Below are 20,982 nucleotides of genomic sequence, written 5' to 3'. Positions count from 1 at the left end.
ATAAACAATTCTACTATTACTAGACATTAAGATTGTTTTAAGTTGTTTTTATTTGCATGTATGTGTATATATATGCATACAGACTTTTAAGCAGTAATAAAGAACTTTACACATACATATTTTTTGCTTCTATGTAATTCTTTCCTCAGGATAAATTCATAGGAGTTGAATTGCTGAGTCACAGTATACGAAAACACTTATGGTTACTATTCTGCATCACTACGTTGCTTTCTGAACAGGTTGTACCAGCTTGCCATAATTACCAGCTATCTCAAAGTCTTCATTGAATTATGGACTATGAGTTTCAAAAATGTTACAATATGTTAGTTCACATTAAGTGACTTGCTTAAGGGCACAAAACTGATTAATGGCCAGATATTCTGACCCCTTCTTCAGAGCTCTCCCTATACATCACATTATCCTTAGTTTCTCACTGGCCTCAGAATGTTCTCCTCAGACAGAATGCCAGCCACAAGTCAACACAGAAGAGTAAATGACAGGTACGAGGGAAATCAGAAAACATTTAAGAGTATAGATGTGGGTAGAACAAGGACAGATATGGCAAAAAGGAAGCTACAATAAGCAGAAGCATTGAAGCACAAATTCCTAACGTCACTCCAGTTAATTTCTGCTCCAGAAAGTTCAGTTACCTATTTGTTAGCGTCACAGCATGGTCACGACAAGGGATCTTACCTGACTAGGAGACAGCAGCAGCACAATTTTTAAAATTTCACGTCAAGGGATTATAGGAGATTTAGGCACTTACATTCCCAACAAAGCCTACTTCTCAATCAGTAATAATTAGTGAGACGCTTTACATTTGTAAAGTACTTTATAGCCTCCACTCCTAGACACAAGCCGAGGAAGTCAGGGCAAGCATCATTTTCCTATTTTACAGATGAGAAAAATGAGATTTCAGAGAGCAAAGGTCCCATTAAGCATAATTGGCAGAGCCAAGACTGAAACCTAAATCTTGACTTCTAATTTAATGTTCTCCCATAGTGACGTGATTTTTATTTCTTAATAAGGTGAATTTACTAATAAAAATAAATAAATATTACTTGAACCACTACATTTTTGAAACTTGTTTTCTAAGTAAGTTTTTTTTTTTTTCCTCAAACTGACCCAGAAATTTTAAAGACCACAGACTGGCTTCTATTTGGTTTTTTTTTTTTTTTTTTTTTTTTGCTGAGGAAGATTGGCCCTGAGCTAACATCTGTGCCCATCTTCTGCTATTTTGTATGTGGGACGCCTGCCACAGCATGGCTTGATGAGTGGTGTGTAGGTCTATGCCTGGGATCCAAACCTGCAAACCCTGGGCCACTAAAGCAGAATGCGCAAACCTAACCACTATGCCACTGGGCCAGACCCTAGACTGGCTTCTACTTTTGCCTCAGGCAAGTCAATTCATCCTTCTGAAATTGTTTCTTCTTTTCTGAAATGACAAATTTGAGATAATTGATCTTTAAGGTCCCCTCCCAATGTTCGTATTCTATGTCAGGTGCAATTTTTACAAAACTATTTGATGGGACCATTTTCTTAGTTAAAACTCTAAATGTCAAGCCTCTTTAAACAAGTGACATACTCCAAGCAATTTCAAAATTTTTAAAATGACACAAAGAACAAAATTTAAAGTGGACACATAGTCTAATGGCTGGACCAATTTTATTTTCACTATCAAAACAGGCAAAAGGATGACAATGCCGTTTTCATTTCAGAAAGATTCCAAGCTAACCAATAAGCAAAAGAGAACACCTTGAAGCAAGACACCAGGAGAACACTCTGTGGATTTGTTTGTTGAACTTTGAAAAGCACACCAAATGAATAATGAAAGGCTATGCCTTAGTTAGGTCAGATTCAGACTGTCTAAGGGGATGCGCAAAGTGCTCATTCAGCCAGGGTACTTTTCAATGGAGGCTTTTCACCTCACAGTCAGTCATAAAGTCAACATAATCGGTGGCAACTTGCATATTTTTTAAATGTAACAAAATAAATTGCAATAAGTTGTCGGAGCACATCGCAGAATGCAGCACAGAAGGAAGGCTGGGCTAGTTTTTAAGATACTGTCTCTCAACTTCAGAACCAGGACTTTGCAAACCACACTTCAGGGGGCTCTAAGGAGCTGGTGCCTTGCTGAGCTGGGCGTCTAGGAAGCACCAGAGGGAGGTTGGAAGGCTGCAAGAGGAAGATGGGATGTGCTCCTTTCTGTTTTGCTTCCTGTTTTTGCCATCACTCCTCCACCCTCCCAGCAAGGCATCCTCAACCCAGCAGCGGCAGTTCATTCCAGTGGCAACAGCTGCTTGCAGTTTGCAGTTTTTTTCTCATTCCCAGAACCAGACTCATCATGGTCCCTCAGAGACTCCAGCTGGTCAGTGTTCCATCCTCAGAGGTCGTGTCTGGCTCCACAGCTCCTCCTTCCAGCTTCTAGATTCTGATAACTCTAACCTCTTCCTATAAGCCCCTAGTCCTCAGAGAGGTAGCTTCTTCCTGCCATTACTACCTTCATGATACCTCAGTGCAGTGCTAATCAAAGTGTCATGTACAGACGAGTGCCAGTCCTTGAAAGGTTTGTTACTGCTTCACCAGAATGTAAATTACCTACATCACTAAGCACACTGTTTCGTGCAGCTGACTTTTCTTCATAGGTAGACTTTCTCAAAACAGGAGCAGTGAATGATTTACACTCAGGTCAAGTTTCTTATCTCATTGCAGAGTGGGAGCAAACAGCCAGCAGATCAATTACTTTGAGTAACACAGTCTAAGTAGCTCTCCCTTCTTAATGATTCTTTATATTAAAGATTTTATTTATTTTATTTTTCCCCCCAAAGCCCCAGTGGATAGTTGTGTGTCGTAGCTGCACATCCTTCTAGTTGCTGTATGTGGGACTCGGCCTCAGGATGAACGGAGAAGTGGTGCCTTGATGCGCACCCGGGATCCGAACCCGGGCCACCAGCATCGCAGCGCGCGCACTTAACCACCAAGCCACAGGGCCGGCCCGATTCTTTATATTATAATCACTCCTAAAATAACTCCTGTGGTTTCTGTCTCCTAATGGGACCCTGACTGATACAGAGGTGAGGTATAGGTATATTTTGAGTAACTTCTATTTTAATTATATATATGCATGTGTACAAAATGGATTGTGATACAAAATGCACCATATGGCCAAAAAGTTGGAAATACTTTAGCCTAACATGTAGAAAAAATATTTACCTAAATCCCAGTTGCACATATATCTATACTGCCTTCCTGTGACACTAAATTTTTAAAAAATAAATAAAGGAACTCAAGGAAAAATATTCAAAGAACTCCACTCAATATACACTTCCAACTACAAATGAGAAAAAAAAGCGTAACAATAAATGAGTGATAGCTTACTCTCTTTTTCTGAGGAAGATTGGCCCTGAGCTAACATCTGTTGCCAATCTTCCTCTTTTTTTTTTCTTTTTTCTTCCCAAAGCCCCCAGTACATAGTTGTATATCCTAGTTGTAGGTCCTTCTAGTTCATCTCTGTGGGACGCCGCCTCAGCATGGCTTGATGAGCGGTGAGCAGGTCCACGCCCAGGATCCGAACCAGCGAACCCCGGGCCGCCAAAGTGGAATGCGTGAACTCAACTGCTGAGCCACTGGGCTGGCCCCACTTACTCTATTTTTTAAGGCTTGATGTGTGGTTTCTTTCAGGACCTAGGAAAATGTGTTAATTTGTATGAGTACATTGTGTGGTGGGACTTTAGAGCACCTGAATTAATTCTGGGTCTTCTTTCATAAAAGTACTTGTCTCTGCCAATCATACTTATGGGCAAAGAGTCGCTTGTGTCCAGCAATTACAGGAGCCGAGTGTTGAAAGAGGCTTATCTTTCAAATATTTAAATATTTCCTACTAAGCAACAACTTTACTTAATTGTTCACTAATATGTCTGTAAGGTCAATGCCTTATAAAGTCTACTTCCACGGTCAGAGTCAGCACTATCTGTAAAGGGGGCTCTAAGCTGAGAAAGCAAAGACAACATATAACACACGCACACCTGAGCATTATCACATCACTAGAAATGAGGCGCATTCTCTTATTTGTCATCAAACTACAGAGAGCATTATATTGATTTCATATAAATGAACACACACATACTTTATGGGGTATTTGAAAATATAGGGCCAATTAGTTCATCATTTATTATACAACTATTCATAGGGTGACCATATAATTTATCACCCAAACTGGGTCATTTTGAGAACAAGTGGGGAGGTAACCATCCAGGACCCTGAGACAGCTTGTATGATCACCCAACTTATGTGGGAAGTCAGCCTGTGTATTGCTCCAAAGATACATTTATACATCAACCACAAGAACTAGGACATAATGGAGATTAAGTCAATGCATAATAAGTAAAATGAAAAAAAAAAGTACAATAGATAAATATTTCTCTACGCTTCTAGGGATCTTGCATATGAAAACATGATTTCTATGTCATATAGGGTCTTATGCCATGATTTATCCTTTGACTTTGCTCAGAATAGTTGGAATATTTAAAAAATAAAGCACACGTCAACCATGAGAATGTGCCTCTTAGATCTTGAACTGCTGGGAGTGTAACTGACCCAGGGCCCAGCTGTGTTCTAGAATCCATGCTGCCCACAGGCTGCTCGCTGCCAATGACTGAGGACAACAGGAATACTAAGGCAAGCCCATTTCTGGGACACATAGGTCTCCTCTGATGGTCAGCTGTGGCTCCAGGACTCCCCAACGGCCTTACTGTACTTTCCCTAGAAAGGCACACAGTCTTAGAGCTCCACCCAACCTTCTTCCCTTCCTTCCCTCTCTCCTTCACTCAGGGTCAGACTTACTTTGTGGTCTGAAGGTTCTTCCAGCTTCCCTCCAACTCCCTCCCCATTTTCCCTCACAAGCATTTCCCTCAATTAAATTTTTTTTTTATGCTGAGGAAGATTCGCCCTGAGCTTACATCTGTTGCCAACCTTCCTCTTTTTTCATGTGAGCTGCTGCCACAGAATGGCCACTGACAGATGAGTGGTGCAGGTCCACACCTGGGAACTGAACCCGGGCCGCTGAAGTGAACCCAGAGCGTGCCAAACTTAACCACTAGGCCACCAGGGCTGGTCCCCTCATTAATTTCTTGTACATTTAATTTCTTCTTGGCATCTGCTTCTCAGGGGACCCAGACTAAGCACAAATGTTTATTGACATAAACCTAGTTTATATGTATTTAAAAACTCTTAACTGCCTTATTTCTAAATACAAAGACTATTTTAAAGCTGAGGGCACTTAAATCAGTCATATTTTATACACTGAAACTCTACTATGACTTGGTAAACCCAGAGAAATATGTATATTTTCCCTACAGGATTAAGCCAATTCAAATTGGACAAGTTAACAGCATTTAATAAAACTTCAGTATTAAGCCTGAATGTATTTCAACATAGCAGAGAAAACTGAAGCTATTCTTACACTAGAGATTGATCCCTCACAGCCTCATCTATAAAATAAGGTATTTAAATGGTATGCATGATAACTTTTACATCTAAAATTCCATGGTTTTCAAAAATTAATTTGTTTTTATTCTTTAAGATTATCTATTATCATAGGTGCACGGTGCTTTGCATTTGGTAAAATATCTCTTTCACTGAATCACAGAATTTCAGGGTGGAAAGGGTACTTAAAGTTACTTAATCTACACTAGAATGAGATGTATCAGGTTCATTTGACCTAAAGACAGAAGCAGCCCAGGCATTTTTCTAATAGCCCATGTAATAATCCACATTTTTGATAGGAGAAGTAAGAAGCATCTGTGGCCTCTCATCTCTTAAAATTGATCCACTAACCTGGTATTTTAGTTTAAAACATTTAGGGTACATGAAAATTTGAATTACCTTGTTTTGATTATTTCTGAAGCCGCTCTCATAATAATTTTTTTTCTCTCAGTTAGATGGGCAAATATATTGTCAATTCTAACAAAGTTAACAGAATATACTTTAAATATCCATTAAAGTAAGTATTTAAAGTTCTATAAATAGAAACAATGATTATATTACGTCAAGTTTGCTAACTTAACCAAAGAAGGAAGTCATTTGGAAATCATGCTGAGGTTAGGGCAGGCTGGTGAAGCAGAGAAAGTACTAGAATAAGAGACAGCAGTGGGTGTTTCATTTCAGATTCAGCCTTTAATAAACTAACTGTGTGACCCTTGGAATGCCATCTACCCTATCTGGATTTCTGACTCCTCAGCTGTGAAATGAGAGAGTTGGAAAAGATGGCTTATGAAGTCCTCCACAGCTAGTTCAGTCACATGGATTCTGTGTGTACTTTTCTATCACACACTACGACTAGCACTAAACTATACACTTCCTCCATAAGAGAGTGCTTCATAGCCAGCATTAAAGGAAGAAACCCCAAATACAAATGAATTCAACAAGAAGAACATCTAGTTCTTTTTTCCTTTTTTAAACATTTATTATAACTAGAGACAATTGAAAGGGAACTGGTCTAGTTTAAGGAAAAACTGTTTCCAAGCAAACATTCTATTGACAGGCCCTCTTACTGCCTTCTACAGACCCTCTGAGGACAGGGGGATGAAAACTATTCTCATTCCATTTAGTTTATTCAGGGACAAAGTGAAGCAGAGCTAAGTGTCAAAGTGCTTCCTGTTCTGATGACAGATGGCCAGGCTTGTTGCATGAGAGCTAAAAGAGATCATATCCTGCAGATCTAGGGGAAAGGACAAAAAAATGCTCCTGGCTGTCACCATCTTTCCTTGCTCACCATCAAAGCCCTTCACCCACAGAAGCCGACATGAATTCCAAACCTTGACCTCAGTTAGCAACTCGACGATCCCATGCAGCGCAACTCTCCAATGTCAACTGAAATTCCATCCAAAGCTATTTCCTCTTCCAAGGTAGTAAAGTTGTAAGCATTAAAGCTCTATAGCCATTCTTTCTATATTTTTGTCCCTAGATAAATAAATTTCAAAACTATAACAGTAGAGTTCCAGAATAAGTAGTTTCTAGCACATTTATTTACCCCAGTTGAGAATTCTTCACACTCAGAAAGCCTACAGAATGAAGTTCATCCTTTTAAATCTACTCAAATAGCCTCTGGGCCATGTAGTCTTATTAAGTGAAAAATAAGTATAGTTACTAAAGGAAGAGACAACAAGGAAAAAGAATATCTCCTCTAGAAAAATGTGATATTGGGAAACAACCACTATTTATAATAGAATTTTCCAGAGGCAGGCAATATCTTATAACTCAGACTTTAAAAATAAAAACATATTTGCAATTTTCACATCAATATTTACATGAAAATTTACTAGTAAAGCATGCCACTTGGCACATTGCATTGCCCTATTTTGGAAAAATTTTTGTAGTAAATAAAGATAACATTGATGTCACTTTAAAGGTAAATACTATAAAACATTTTTTAAAATAATTTCCCATTTTCTGCCAAACCATTATTGTTAGTGTATGCTTACCTATGAGAATATAAGTCTTCATAAGACTTGAATTTAAGCAGCCTAACTTGTTAGTAGTGCCATTAGCATTGAAATAACCAGGAAGAAGACTATGGCAGCCTCAAAGATTTACTTTCATAGACAAAGGTGCCTCAGTTCATGCAAGAATAGCAAAGTAGCAGTAAGGGAAACACAATCTATGAAAGGAATTGAATTTTCCACCAGTAGTTGGTGTTGCCCTGTTAATAACTATGCAAGACACTAAAATATCATTTCTACTGGTGAAGACTACAATGATAACACACATTGCAACAACTGATTTTTTTCAAGTTGTATAATGTGGAAACTCTAATTTCTTTCAAAGCATCAGATGGATTTTATAAGGCTGCTAATGTCCATAAGTAATAAATAACCAACTAGAGTGGTCAGAGGACTTAGCAACATCTTTCACAGGAAAAACAAATTATTTTCAAAAGCATTTTTGGTATATGCCTAAAGATTATTTACTATAAAGAAGAGACTGCAAATATTTTTGTAAGTCAAAGGAAAATGCACAAACAATTCCTAGGAAGCCTGTTTGAGTGTTTAAAACATCACCTCTATCACACACAAAAATGAGACATAGGCTTACAGTTACATAAGAATTATATAAAATAATTTGACAGATCCTACCTTTTTCAGGAACCGGACTCCATAGGTGAATACATAAAGGTAAAATGAAAATCTCCACCTGTAGAAGGTTAAAAAAAATTCTATGACATTCAGTTTATATATTTCACAGCATATTCTGAAATATGTGAGTAAAAAAAGTCTGTTAAATTTGCCCTCCCCCCCAACCCCACCCCAACCAGAGATTAAACTTAATAAGCAAATTCAGTGCTAGCTGAAAACATACACTCACATGCATGGCTTACTGCAAATATTTTAAATATTAATAATTATATTCATAACAAATTTTCTTTTACTCAGTTACTGTATTTGCCCAATTCCTCATCCTCTCTTTCTCCAACATGTGAATTTCCTCTTGTCAATTGCTCATGAAGAAACCTATTTCAACAATAAGAAGGTAGTAAGATAGTTTTGAATTCCCCATCTGATCCAGATTTTAAGTAAATAACTTGACTGAAGTTCATATTCGTTTAAAAATAAAAGTCTCAACATTTTTAAATCAGGTAAGACTTTTTCTTTGTCTCTTGAGAAATTCTTTCTTTGTCAACATATTTGTGGATATTTGGAATCTAAATCATCCATTAGATGTACAACTGTTAATGACAACTTTATACCACTCCAAACTGTATATCTGGCTGTTGGACTTTCACTTTTTTAATGAGGAAAAATTTTAAGTTCTCTTTCAATTTTAAATTATTAGGTCTCATAAAATATGACTTTATTTATATAAAGACTTTATATAAATTATATAATATATTATATATATATATAGTTACTACAAAAAAACTCTTACCCTAGTACTCAAGTCTCAATTTTATTTCTTACATTTTTCCGGTGTGAATAGCTGTGCCTTTAAAAGCTGGCTAGATTTCACTCAGTAGCATTCCTGTGGTTACGTTGTTAGTGGTACCGTGGGTATAAATGGTAAATGAACACAAAGGAGAAAGTGACTAGTCAGCTTCAATCTGTCAGGAAGCGAATTGCTTTTTGTGTTTGCAAGCCACGCAAAAATTTCAAATAGGGTAAAAAAAAAAAAAAAAGGTTATTTTAGGAGATGATTCAAGTTATGGATAAAATTTTCTGGAAGAAATGACAGCTATCTTTGGCTAAGAGGAAAAGAATAATGGTGGGGGCCTCCCAGAGCTGAGTAAGACCCAACAGCAGACACAGTGTCCCTCAGAGTTTCATTCCTGGGCTGACTGACTCTTCAAACATTCTGGAATTCAAGTCAGAACCAACATTTAGAGAAGAGGTTTGAACTTCAGGGTTGAACATCTTCAACTAATAATTCATAAAACCTGAATTCAGGAGGGAACAATAAAAACTGATGTAAGCAGTAATGATTCAATGAAAGCTTCCAAAGAATATAGAAGAGCAATGATTCTAAAACCTCATTCAAAAAGCCCTCTTGTAAGTAAAGGCGGTTTACTTATTGCAGTATCAGTCAAGGACTTAAATTTTAACCCCATTTCTATTATAAATTTTTTGGTGGTTGTGTGTGAGACTCTGTGTGTTTCTTTCTATTTGGATGTACAAATTCTAGATCAGAAGTTAAGACCAGGGACAGCTTCGAGGGCGTATAACTAACTCGTGCATAGACAACATAGGGTCCCATGCTTGGTTTAATGCTTTGCTGCCACTATCTTGAAATTCTTCATAATTGTTGAACAAGGGGGCCCATATTTTATTTTGCATTGGGCCCTGCAAATTATGTAGCTGGTTATGATTAAGACACATAGATTCTCCTAACTTTGGGCAAATCTATTAATATCCCTTGACCTCAGGTCCATCTCTACAATGGGAGAGTGGGTTTACATTATACTGCCCACTCCCTACTGTATTAAACCAATCTACCTCATGCATTTACAGATTACTTTTTGGGCCCCGAAGGCAATTGAATTTGCAACTCCTATATTAAATGATTTATAACAGCTGTTTCAGCTCTAACACCCTTTTGTTAGTAGGCAGTGATCAGGCAATTTTTATGTACAAAAAAAATGTTATGGAGGTCATTGGAATTCCTACAATCACTTATGTATCTACATTTTATTTCATCACTAAAATGACCCAGTTTTCATAAGACATAGGTTCTATTACAGGAACATCAATGCCTCCATCATCTGAATAACAACTTGTGATGAATATTTACAAGGCAGGGTTTATTTCCACAAAATATCTGCAGGAAGCAATATTTTCCAGCACTTTGCCACATGCAAAAAGTACTTTTTTTATTTGTGTAGTTTCATATAAGTTACAGTTTTAAATGGTGTCTAGCTACCAGCCCCTGTTATAGCCTCTCCCAACCTCCCACTAAAATACCTATAAAAAGAGCGGTAAATAAACATGCATGCAACCACAAAAAGGAAGAAATGACCTTCAACCTATCGAAAGATCAGATAGGAATTCTTACAGCCAAAAAAAAGAATAAAATTAGATTTAAAAATGTAATTGGAGGAAACGAGAAATAAGCTATGGGTCTTGAAGGAAGTAAGAAAATCTTTGTATATGTCCCTTTCTCCACTTTCTGCCGTCTTGTACAGAAATGCAAAAATCTATATCAGTCAGAAAACTAGACAGTTCTCTGTCATGAATGATACTTTTGAGGCAGTAGAAGAATCTCCCCATCCCATCAATTATGACTGCTACTTTCAAAAGATGAGTGGGAAGAAAGGGAAGGAGTTAGCACTCTGGAAGTTTTAGTTGCAGAAAAGCAGATTTAGGGACAAGATGATCTAAGGTGGTGTTGCATTCTGGGAGTTGCTGTTCTTATATAATCCATATGTAGAGTGACAGAGAACAAGGCATTGGAGATAGCTGTTTTAGATGAAATTCTTCTAGTCCATTGAGAATGGGCCAAAGCCTATCTGCTACAAAGTCAGAGATCTAAAAGAGGATTTTCACAGGCAAACAAGAGGACAGAGAGTGGGGCCAAGAGCAACCCATGCACCCTCACTGGAGCAGGTCTAGACGGATATTTCCAAATTCAGGAATGAAAATAACAGAAAAATGTCAGTATAGGTCAACTAAGAAGTATTGCATAAGTATGGAAAGAAAAGAGCATGCTAAAGATTCCAAGGAAGAACTGTCTCCTAGGGTCGGCCCCGTGGCTTAGTGGTTAAGTGCGCATGCTCTGCTACTGGCGCCCGGGTTCGGATCCCAGGCGCGCACCGACGCACCGCTTCTCCGGCCATGCTGAGGCCGCGTCCCACATACAGCAACTAGAAGGATGTGCAACTATGACATACAACTATCTACTGGGGCTTTTGGGGGTTAAAGATAAAGAAAATCTTTAAAAAAAAAAAAAATGAACTGTCTCCTAAAAATGACTTCCTAGAGGAATCAGAAATAAATTTTAGAAAAGTGTTTGGCATTTTTAATATGTCCCCTAAAAACAAAAGTAGACAGCCATAAATCAATAAAAGACTACTGGGTAAGATAAAAAGAGACTATAGGTAAAGTAAAGAAGCATTACAAGGATTCTAGAAATTAAGCGACAGAATATTATCCACATTAGGGGAGGGAGAAAAATGTAGACACACACTGTGTAAAATTAAATCATTGACATAGAAGATAAACCTTCCCATAAGGCTGCAGAAAAGAACCAATACATGAAAAAAGAACCTAGATCTGGAGGACCAGAAAAAACAAGTTTAATTATAGCTGTTTCTGAGAAAACACAAGTGAAGAATGGAAATAGAAGTAATAATCAAAGACACAATTGAAAAAAAATCTGAACTGAAAAAAAGAAAAGAAGACTAAATTGTATTCCAAACATATATCAATTAAAACACACATTCTGTCAAAATTTTTGATCTTAGAGTTAAAAAAAAAAAAATCCTTTAGTATCCAGGCATAAACAAAAACAAGTCAACACACAAATCAAATGAAAATAAGTCACTACCAAAGGAACAAATGTCCAACTGGTCTTAAATTTATCCTCTATATTACTAAATTACAGAAGAAAGAGAAGACTCAATCAAAGAAAGCCATCGCCAGCCAAACTTCCTTTCATTTGTGAAGGAATATGAAAAATAGTCTCATACATTCAGAGGCTCTGAAAATATATTACTCATTAACTTTTACTAGAAAATTAGGTCAATTCCAACCTACCAGATACAAATAAAAACTAAGAATTTGAAAAGCATAACTTTAGAATAAAAGGACTATAGTTAGCAACATAAATAATTACCCTAAATTTCATTACCAAATTAAATGTAATTATTCTTTTGGGACAATTTAATATAAAATATTTAACAATAATAACCACAGGATGAATCCTCAGATTATATTAATGAAAGCAGGGAATGGAGAATGGAAGCATTAAATTTATTCTTACAGAGAAATTTCAAAAGAGACTGTTATGATAATAAGAGAAATAAAGAATATTTCTTTAAAAACCTAACGATGACTCCTGGTTAAAGATGGCAAATTGAATGCATGAACTTACCTCTCTGCCTTTATGAATGCAGCACTAAACAGGCAGAAGAGGGATTTTGTTAAGTAAAGTATAAATTCACAAGGACACAGAAAACAGGAGTGAGGACAACCATCCCATTTTGGAGTCTGGTTAGCAGAACTAGGACCTGGATCCTAAGCTGTCTGTGGAGGATGCTCAGAAGCACCACGGAATCCCAGAAAAGCTCCAGATGAAGAATGGACTCTGCAAGGTAGGAACCTCTATTGGAAACTGAGGCCCTGGGATTAGCTTGCTGAAGGCCACACTGTTCTAAGTGGCAAAACCAGGACACAAACCTAGCGCAGAGCTGACTCTAAAGCCCCATCTCAAATTCCACAGAATTAGAGCACACTTCTTTGCCTAGAAAAGTCAATGTGTTCCACTACATTTGTTGGGACATGGAAACCTTTTATATCCATCAATCCTGAAAATTAGAATGGAAAGCTAGTTAAAACTACCACCCACTGAATCTGGTTTATTGTCCTTATACAACAAGGCTGAAAGGGCTCTTTGTTAAAATCAAGACTAATAAAATGTGCCATAAAAGCAGGGAATTAGAGCGTTGAGGTCTTGTGTCTTGCTGCCAGGTGTCACCCAAATGGCACCAGGATCCTAGTCTATAGAGGAGGCAGAAGCAGGGAAAAACATCCAGAGCAGCCCCATGAGCTCAAGTCAGCACAACATTCTACAGAGAGCAGGGAAGGCATATGGGGCTATCTTATTTACAACATTTCTGGAATGCCGCCTCTGTGCCAGGAGCTGTTCTAAGCACTTTTGAAGTAGGAAGTCATTGAGTGAATCTATTCCACACAACAAGGTAGGAACTATTTTCATCATCTTTATTGTTTTTTAGATGAGGAAATAAGCACAGAGTGGTTTAATAACTTGACAAAGGTCACAGAGCTAGTAAGGGAGAGAGCCAGGACTGGAAACCAGGCAGTTTGGCTCCAGTATCCAGCTCTGGACTAGTAGGCTATGCTGCCTCTTGCCAATTTTATACACCTGAAAATTGAAGACAATGTATCCAGCTAAAATGGTGTTTCTAATCGAGGGGACATTAATGAACACCACATAATGAGAATAGACTATCCAGAAACTGGCTACTTGCAAAACCGGGGATAGGGAAGGACTGCACTGTCACATTTTTCAACATGAGGGCAGCTAAAATAACATTGAGCTTGTCAAATGAAGTCAACAGTAATTACCCAGGGTTGGGCCGGCCCCGTGGCTTGGCGGTTAAGTGCGCGCACTCCGCTGCTGGCAGCCCAGGTTCGGATCCCGGGCGCGCACCATCGCACTGCTTCTCCGGCCATGCTGAGGCCCTGTCCCACATGCAGCAGCTAGAAGGATGTGCAGCTATGACATACAACTATCTACTTGGGCTTTGGGGGGAAAATAAATAAATAAATAAAATCTTTAAAAAAATAATAATAATAATTACCCAGGGGGCCTTTCTCTGTCTTATCCACTCCTCCTCTCTACGTGCTACAACAGTATCCCTCCTTTGGGATTTATGTCAAATGCTAGTTATTCCATACAGCCACCTTTTCTGAACACCACAACATTGAAAGCATTGTAATTCTCTGACGGTGTGTTTCTCACCTCCTCAACTCATCTTTGATTACAGCAACAAACCTCTGACTTGCTTGTGAATTCCAAGTGGGTAAGACTGAGTCTTACCTATCTTTGTATTTCTGATAGCAAACACAGTGTTTTATAAGGAATTGCCCCTAAATTGACATCCAAATTTTTATTAAAGGTATGAGGGCTTCCATTTATTTACTTTTAAGTTTATTTTAACCCAAATAGTTCTTAGTCAAATAATTTTATCAACTATTTCCAGGAACTGTGCAAAATATGAAAAAAAAAGAGGAAAGACACTCCATATACTGCTAACGCAATTTTTAAATGATCAATATAGTAGGAATTTGGAATCAAAGAGAGTCAACTCTGGAATGGTCTAAATAATGAAAAATACTATTATTGAGTGCAAAACTAGGATACATTGTTAGAGAATAAAATATAGTATATAGTTCCTTTGATTCTGATTGAATTTATTAATTTTGAGACATTTCTCATTTTAGCTATTCCATCATCTAAGCTAAAAAAAAGATTAATTCATTTCTTATCAAATACATAAAGAGAAGTAGGGCTTATATCTTTTCTTTCATGAAATTTAACATTTAATATAAATCATGCCACTGTATATTGCAAATTATTACAAATGAAGTAAAAGTATGGAGTTAGATAAATGAGTAGAATATATTTTGAAATAAATTAGTATAGACTTTATTATATCGATACTTTAAAATATATGTCTATCTTTTTACCTCTAAGCACAAAGTAGCTTGAATTCCTATTTTTCTACTAAAAACTCAGAGCTGATGACTTTTATAAGATATGAACAAAGCTACAATATAAACATATTACACTCATATTTTATCACTTCTTCAGTCAAGTACAACTGGACTTATAAAAAGCTTTCAAAGGGGTTTCCGTATTATATCTGACGTACTCACTTCCACAAGGTTTTGAAGTGAAGTAATTGTGGTTTCAAGCTTAACGGCAATAGTCATCTTCATGAAGTAAACAGTACTTCTACTTACTAGGTTTTCTTTGAGGATCACATATGTATTTTTATAAAACAATAATAGCTGGCATTTCTTGAGTACTTACTTCATTCTTGGAACATCATAAGAGTTTTGTATGCATAATTCATTTACATCTTATGAGAACTCTATGAGGTTGATGCTACTATCATTCCCATCTTACAGACAAGAAGAGAGAATTTAGGTAACTCGCCTAAAAACACAGCAAGTAGAGCATTTGGGATTCAAATCTAGGCAATCTGATTCTACAGACCATGCTCCTTACTACTAAATATTGCCCCTTTATTTTAACACAAAAATGAAAACTTATTTCTTACTGTGAATAACATTACTCTGCAGTTTTTTTTCCTATCACATTAAACAAAATCAGTGGAATTACTCTTGACAGCTGCCATCTCCCCCACTTTAGCACCTTGTCTGTGCTAAGGCAAGAGGCCAAATAAGACTTTCCCTGTTGTCTTCTTTCCCTTTCTCTGCATAATGTAAGGCGCACACAAAGTGAAATGACTTAGCTCGAGTCCTAGTTAGGTGTCATGAATGTATGCTGCTTACCCTAGCAGGAAAACAGCTCAGTGAAGGCAAGGATTTGGTCTGATGGGTGTTTTATTGTAACATTAGTATATTTCTGTGCACATGGCAGAGGTATCCATCCTCCAGATTTTATTTCCTCAAAACCGAGGTTGTTCTTAACAGCTAGGCAGTGACCCCTGGAAATCTATCCACATCTTTGTTCTAGAGATGAAAACACTGGGTCCAGAGAATTGTGCAACTTCTCTACATTTGCAAGTAACTTGGTGAAAGAAAACAGGTCTCCCTATTTTTCACACCAGATCTCCTTCCCCAGCATCTTGTGGCCCTAACATCATAAAGTCAAGGCTGGAAATGGATAACTACATCATAAGTTTCAGAAAATACTCAGAAGCTACCTGATACACTGCCTATTCTCTGAGGAGGCAATATAATGTCCATTAGTGTATAGACATCGAACGTCTCAAATTAAACCAACACCTAAATTTTTTACAGGTTTCAGATTTCTGTTTGTTTGTTTGGGTGGTTTGGTGGGTTGGCTAGATTTTTGGTTTGTAGAATAAAATAAGGCCCTTCAATTATTTTGCATTTAGTAAGTCTAACAAAGCCATCAGACATTATTGAATCATATTAATGATGCCGACACATATTTCTTTCTTGTTCCACAGGATTTTAGCCAAAATATCTCCCTCCAAAGATTATTTTTCTTTATATTTAGGATGCAGTATTTCGAAGTGAGGGATAGACCTGAAGTTTTAGTTAACTGATAGGTTTCATCTGAGAACATTTTTTAAAAGATGTAACATGATTTTTAGGTCAATATTCTCCTTTTCAAACTGTTACTGGGACACTAACTTTATTACATGAGTACAATAGAGATGCTCATCAACTAGGGAGAAAGTAAATTGACTTTAGTTTGAAAAACATCCCATATATCTTAAAGAATGAAATAAAGGTGAGATTAAAGATTCCTTTTTTGGAAACTCTGATATACAATCTAAATACCCAAGATAGCTTTCAAACCTTCAATAGTTTAGTAGTACAACTAAATACTCTAGCTAGGGGAAAAGATGTGACTCATCTCATGGACCAATCACGCAGACTTGAGTTTTAGCCTCAAAGTAAACATTTCCTGAAATTATTTCTACCTCCATCAATAATTAACTCTGTGACTCCAAATAGTTTTCCTCATTTGCTGAAGGCTCAGCTGTTTCTCTGAGAAGCAACAGACTTACCAATGCAAAGTCACTGAGGTTGGAGGTAAGTCAAACCTAATCACTTGTCATTCTTTTTTTTTTTTTTATAATTTTATTTACTTATTTATTTTTCCCCCAAAGCCCCAGTAGATAGTTGTTATGTCATAGTTGCACATCCTTCTAGTTGCTGTATGTGGGACGCGGCCTCAGCATGGCCGGAGAAGCGGTGCCTCGGTGTGCGCCTGGGATCCGAACCCGGGCCGCCAGCAGCGGAGCGCGCGCACTTAACCGCTAAGCCACGGGGCCGGCCCTCACTTGTCATTCTCAGGTGAAATGTGAACTTACTTAATTTAAGCATAACAGTCTTGACTAAAGCATTGATTCAAAAAAATAGATTAAGCACTTACATAAAGTTTGGTAATATGCAAAACAATGCCATATATTTCATGAATATATATATATGTTCATACACACACACACATATATGTAGCATAAAAATAAAGAAGGAAATATAAATACCAAATTCAGGATAAAGATTACCTCCGGGAGTAGAGAACAGAGAAGGGGTATACAGGGGACTTCAGCTGCTTCCATAATATTTTAGTCCTTTAAAACAGCATTATATAGAGCTGAGTGGGTCTTTGTTATATTAGTCCCTGTATTTTAAAATATTTCATTATAAAAAAGATAGTGTGAAAAAGAACTATGCTCACTAAAAGCATATTTTGTGTGTGTGTGTGTGTGAGGAAGATCAGCCCTGAGCTAACATCCATGCTAATCTTCCTCTTTTTGCTGAGGAAGATCGGCTCTGAGCTAACATCTATTGCCAATCCTCCTCCTTTTTTTTTTTTGGTCATAGTTGCACATCCTTCTAGTTGCTGTATGTGGGACGCGTCCTCAGCATGGCCGGAGAAGCGGTGCATCGGTGCACGCCTGGGATCCGAACCCGGGCCGCCAGTAGCGGAGCACGCGCACTTAACCGCTAAGCCACGGGGCCGGCCCACTAAAAGCATATTAAATGACTGTCTTTCCTTTCTCTCACACCTAGAAACTATGAATGACTTATTCTTTATGCCATTACCCCAAGCATGCTTTTCTAAGCATCATAACTAATTTCACTCTTTTCCTGTCCTTATACTCATGCTTTTAGGGCTAAAACTGCCATTAGAAGTGTTTCAGATATTGTATGCAGTTCACACTTAGTTCTAAATCTATTGTGCTCAGTTTCTTAGATTTAACTACTTTGATTTGGACTTTTTTTAATGCTTTGTTCATAGGTTCTATTAGCAATTAAATTATATTGATTGTCTCTTCAATTCTTTCTTGGGATCAATCCTTTTCTCTCCAGGTTGACTTCCTTTGTCAAGTACCCAGTAAAGTAGAATTCAGCATCACTGGTATTTGTCCCTTTCTGTCAGTCTTTCCAACACCAGATCCAGTCCCCTACAATCTACTCAAAATATATCTGCCAAAAATCAATGGCCCCAGTAACACTTCTGTTAAGTCATTCTGCCTATGAAATATCTCTCATTAATCCTAGAATTCCCCTGACTATAGACCAAACTTATAATTGTGAGCTTAAAGTCCATGTATACTCAAGTTTGAAAGGCCATAATTTGTGGAAATCAGAAAAAGATAAATGAGCATTTTCCAAGTAACACTCATCTAGGGTAAGGATAAAAAAAGGAATAAAGCCAAGATTGCTCTCCTGTTGCCAAAAATAAATTTAGTCAATATGACTTTGGAGCACGTACTCGCAAATGTCACAATTCTTAAGTATGTGGTTAAGGTAAAAGCAGCCAAATATTTATTATCATCTAGAGTCAAACTAATGTTATGTGTCCCTTGAACATCAAGTGCTTTCATAGTCTATATGTAATTTTTTTTCTCATCTGAAAGCAGATGGAAGACAGAGTCGTTTGTTCAGCACTGATGCTGTAATTGCATGGGAAAGAAGAAAATGGGAACTAATGGTACTTAAGTTTTCAAAATATGTGTCCTTTTGAGTTTAAGAAAGAGATTAATTTGCCTCTTTCTATTGCCCTGTTTGGTGTCAGTTTTCTGCCACAGGCTCTACTGCCTATCTCGTAAGTGGACACGAGACTGAGCAGCAGACCTTCCACAGGGATTTGTATGGAGACCTTCATGTATCCCTAAATCCTGCCTGCAACTCTAGCATAAAATTTCTTTAGTTTTCTCATCTGAAGATGGGGACTAAAATACCTATTTCTCAGGGTTGTTAGGAGAATTCAGTGAGCAGGGGAAGAAAGATCTAAAAACAGAGAGAGATGGACAGGAATGGATCCTAGGTTGCTGACTAGGCTCACTCTTAATTTACTTGCCCTGACATACCAGTCTCACCATGGAAACATTTAAAATCATGTCTCACCTCCGAGACTTTTAAGTTGTCTGTGAAGAATATATATTTGTAGATGTAGATGTGTATGTATGTGTATATTTATGTACACACATATATACATACACATATGTATATTATGTAAGTATATTTATGTCTTTATATGGATATATCTATGTATGTGTGTATGTATAAAAGTTAAGTCCATGAATGCCAAGGATATTCCAATCAGAAACAAATATAGGTGGGTAGGCTTCTAACTTGAATATCTCCTACTTAGGAGGATCATGTTCTTACTCCTTCCTCTTTTAGAGAAAGGGACATAATCAGACTAACAATCTGTCATCACTGAGGTTTTTTTCAACATAAGTCAGTCAACCTGCACTCCTGCATAAGAGAATAAGCCATTTCACAAAATTAAACCCACTTACAACACACACAATGAAATTCTTGGCTGACTGGCTGACACCACGGGAGTTATGTGCTGACTGAAAGAGTAATGAGTTGCCCGTACAGCAGCTATATTCATACTGCAGCACCTCATATTTTAAAAAACTAGGACCTTCTTTTCACTGCGAGCATGGGGACACAGTGAGACTGAGCTGCCCACTTTATAATAGCATCATGATCTCTCGTGCCGGCTAGTATTACCTGGTATGACATACTCTCTGCCTCTCTCGCCTCTTGCACAGACCGCCCTTGCTCTTCTCTGATGTGAGTGATACCCAAGGTTCCATCCTCAGCCTGCTTTTCACTCCATATGCCCCCTCTAGATGACTCGCCCACTCCCTGTATGCTGTGCAGTCGCTGCCTCTAACTGGCTTTATAACCCTGGACACCCAAACACTGGACCTCTCCACCAACATAGGCACCTCGAACTCAAAATTCAAAAATGAAACATTTGTTATTTTGCTCGCGGAAATCCACTCTATTTCTTCTTTCCATCTCTGTCAAGGACATTATCCACTCAGTTTCCTATTTGTGACTCTTCCCCCTCCTTCAACCCCTCTGTCACATCATTCATCAAATCTCAAAATTCCACCTTGGAAATGTTTATTTCATTTATTTCCTTTGCTCCATCTCCTCAGTCTCTGCCCTAGTCCAGCACCTCTAGTCTTCATCTTTCTTGCAGAGGTGGGCTAGCCTTCGCTGAGATCCACAGACAGACATTTAAGACAGCATGCCAAATGATTAATTTAATCATGAAAAAGAAAATATTCACACAGTCCAGAATATTGCTTTGGCATGAAGGAGAGTTTCTTTTCCTTCAGGGAAATCTACACAGAAATCTAGAGTATAATTGAGAGACTGACTGCAAAACATAGAACAAGAGGAGCTGGCGACCTTCAGCTGGCCTAAGGCACTTTCACCAAAGAGCGAGTCTTACCATTCCCAAAGCCAACACTCCTTTTCCCCAGTGCTTTTGTATACTCAGCAAACCTGTATCTCAGAATGTCCTCTACAATGGGGAAATTATAATGTCTCCATGCCCCTCCCCTTTCCTTAGCTGGGTGAAGCTAACCAAATGTTGCCCAAGCCATCCCTGGAATCACCTCTTCAAGGTGACTTGACAAATCTCATTCCTGACATGTTGATTCCATGTTTTTTTTAACCTTAACCCTAAGTTTGAAAATAATGAATACATAGTTGTCTCCACATATTGCCTACAAATATGATCTCCCAGGTATCAGGGCCGCCTTCCTCCTGA

At 37.8% G+C, this 20,982-nt stretch overlaps 1 protein-coding gene across 2 annotated transcripts in view; it reads right to left on the bottom strand.

The window, feature by feature from the left end:
* CERS6 (ceramide synthase 6) overlaps positions 1-20,982 on the bottom strand; it is a 325,151-nt gene that overhangs the window by 139,256 nt on the left and 164,913 nt on the right. For both annotated transcript variants that reach the window (XM_087435341.1, XM_087435342.1), the window contains exon 4: positions 8,133-8,190. In XM_087435341.1, the coding sequence (XP_087291467.1) occupies positions 8,133-8,190 (58 nt within the window). The remainder of the gene's footprint in view (positions 1-8,132; positions 8,191-20,982) is intronic.

Source organism: Ceratotherium simum, chromosome 9, assembly GCF_057802395.1.
Source record: "Ceratotherium simum simum isolate JZ-2026a chromosome 9, ASM5780239v1, whole genome shotgun sequence".
Taxonomy (NCBI): domain Eukaryota; kingdom Metazoa; phylum Chordata; class Mammalia; order Perissodactyla; family Rhinocerotidae; genus Ceratotherium; species Ceratotherium simum.
Note: the sequence above shows the minus strand (reverse complement) of the source record. Positions and strands in the feature narration are given on the sequence as shown.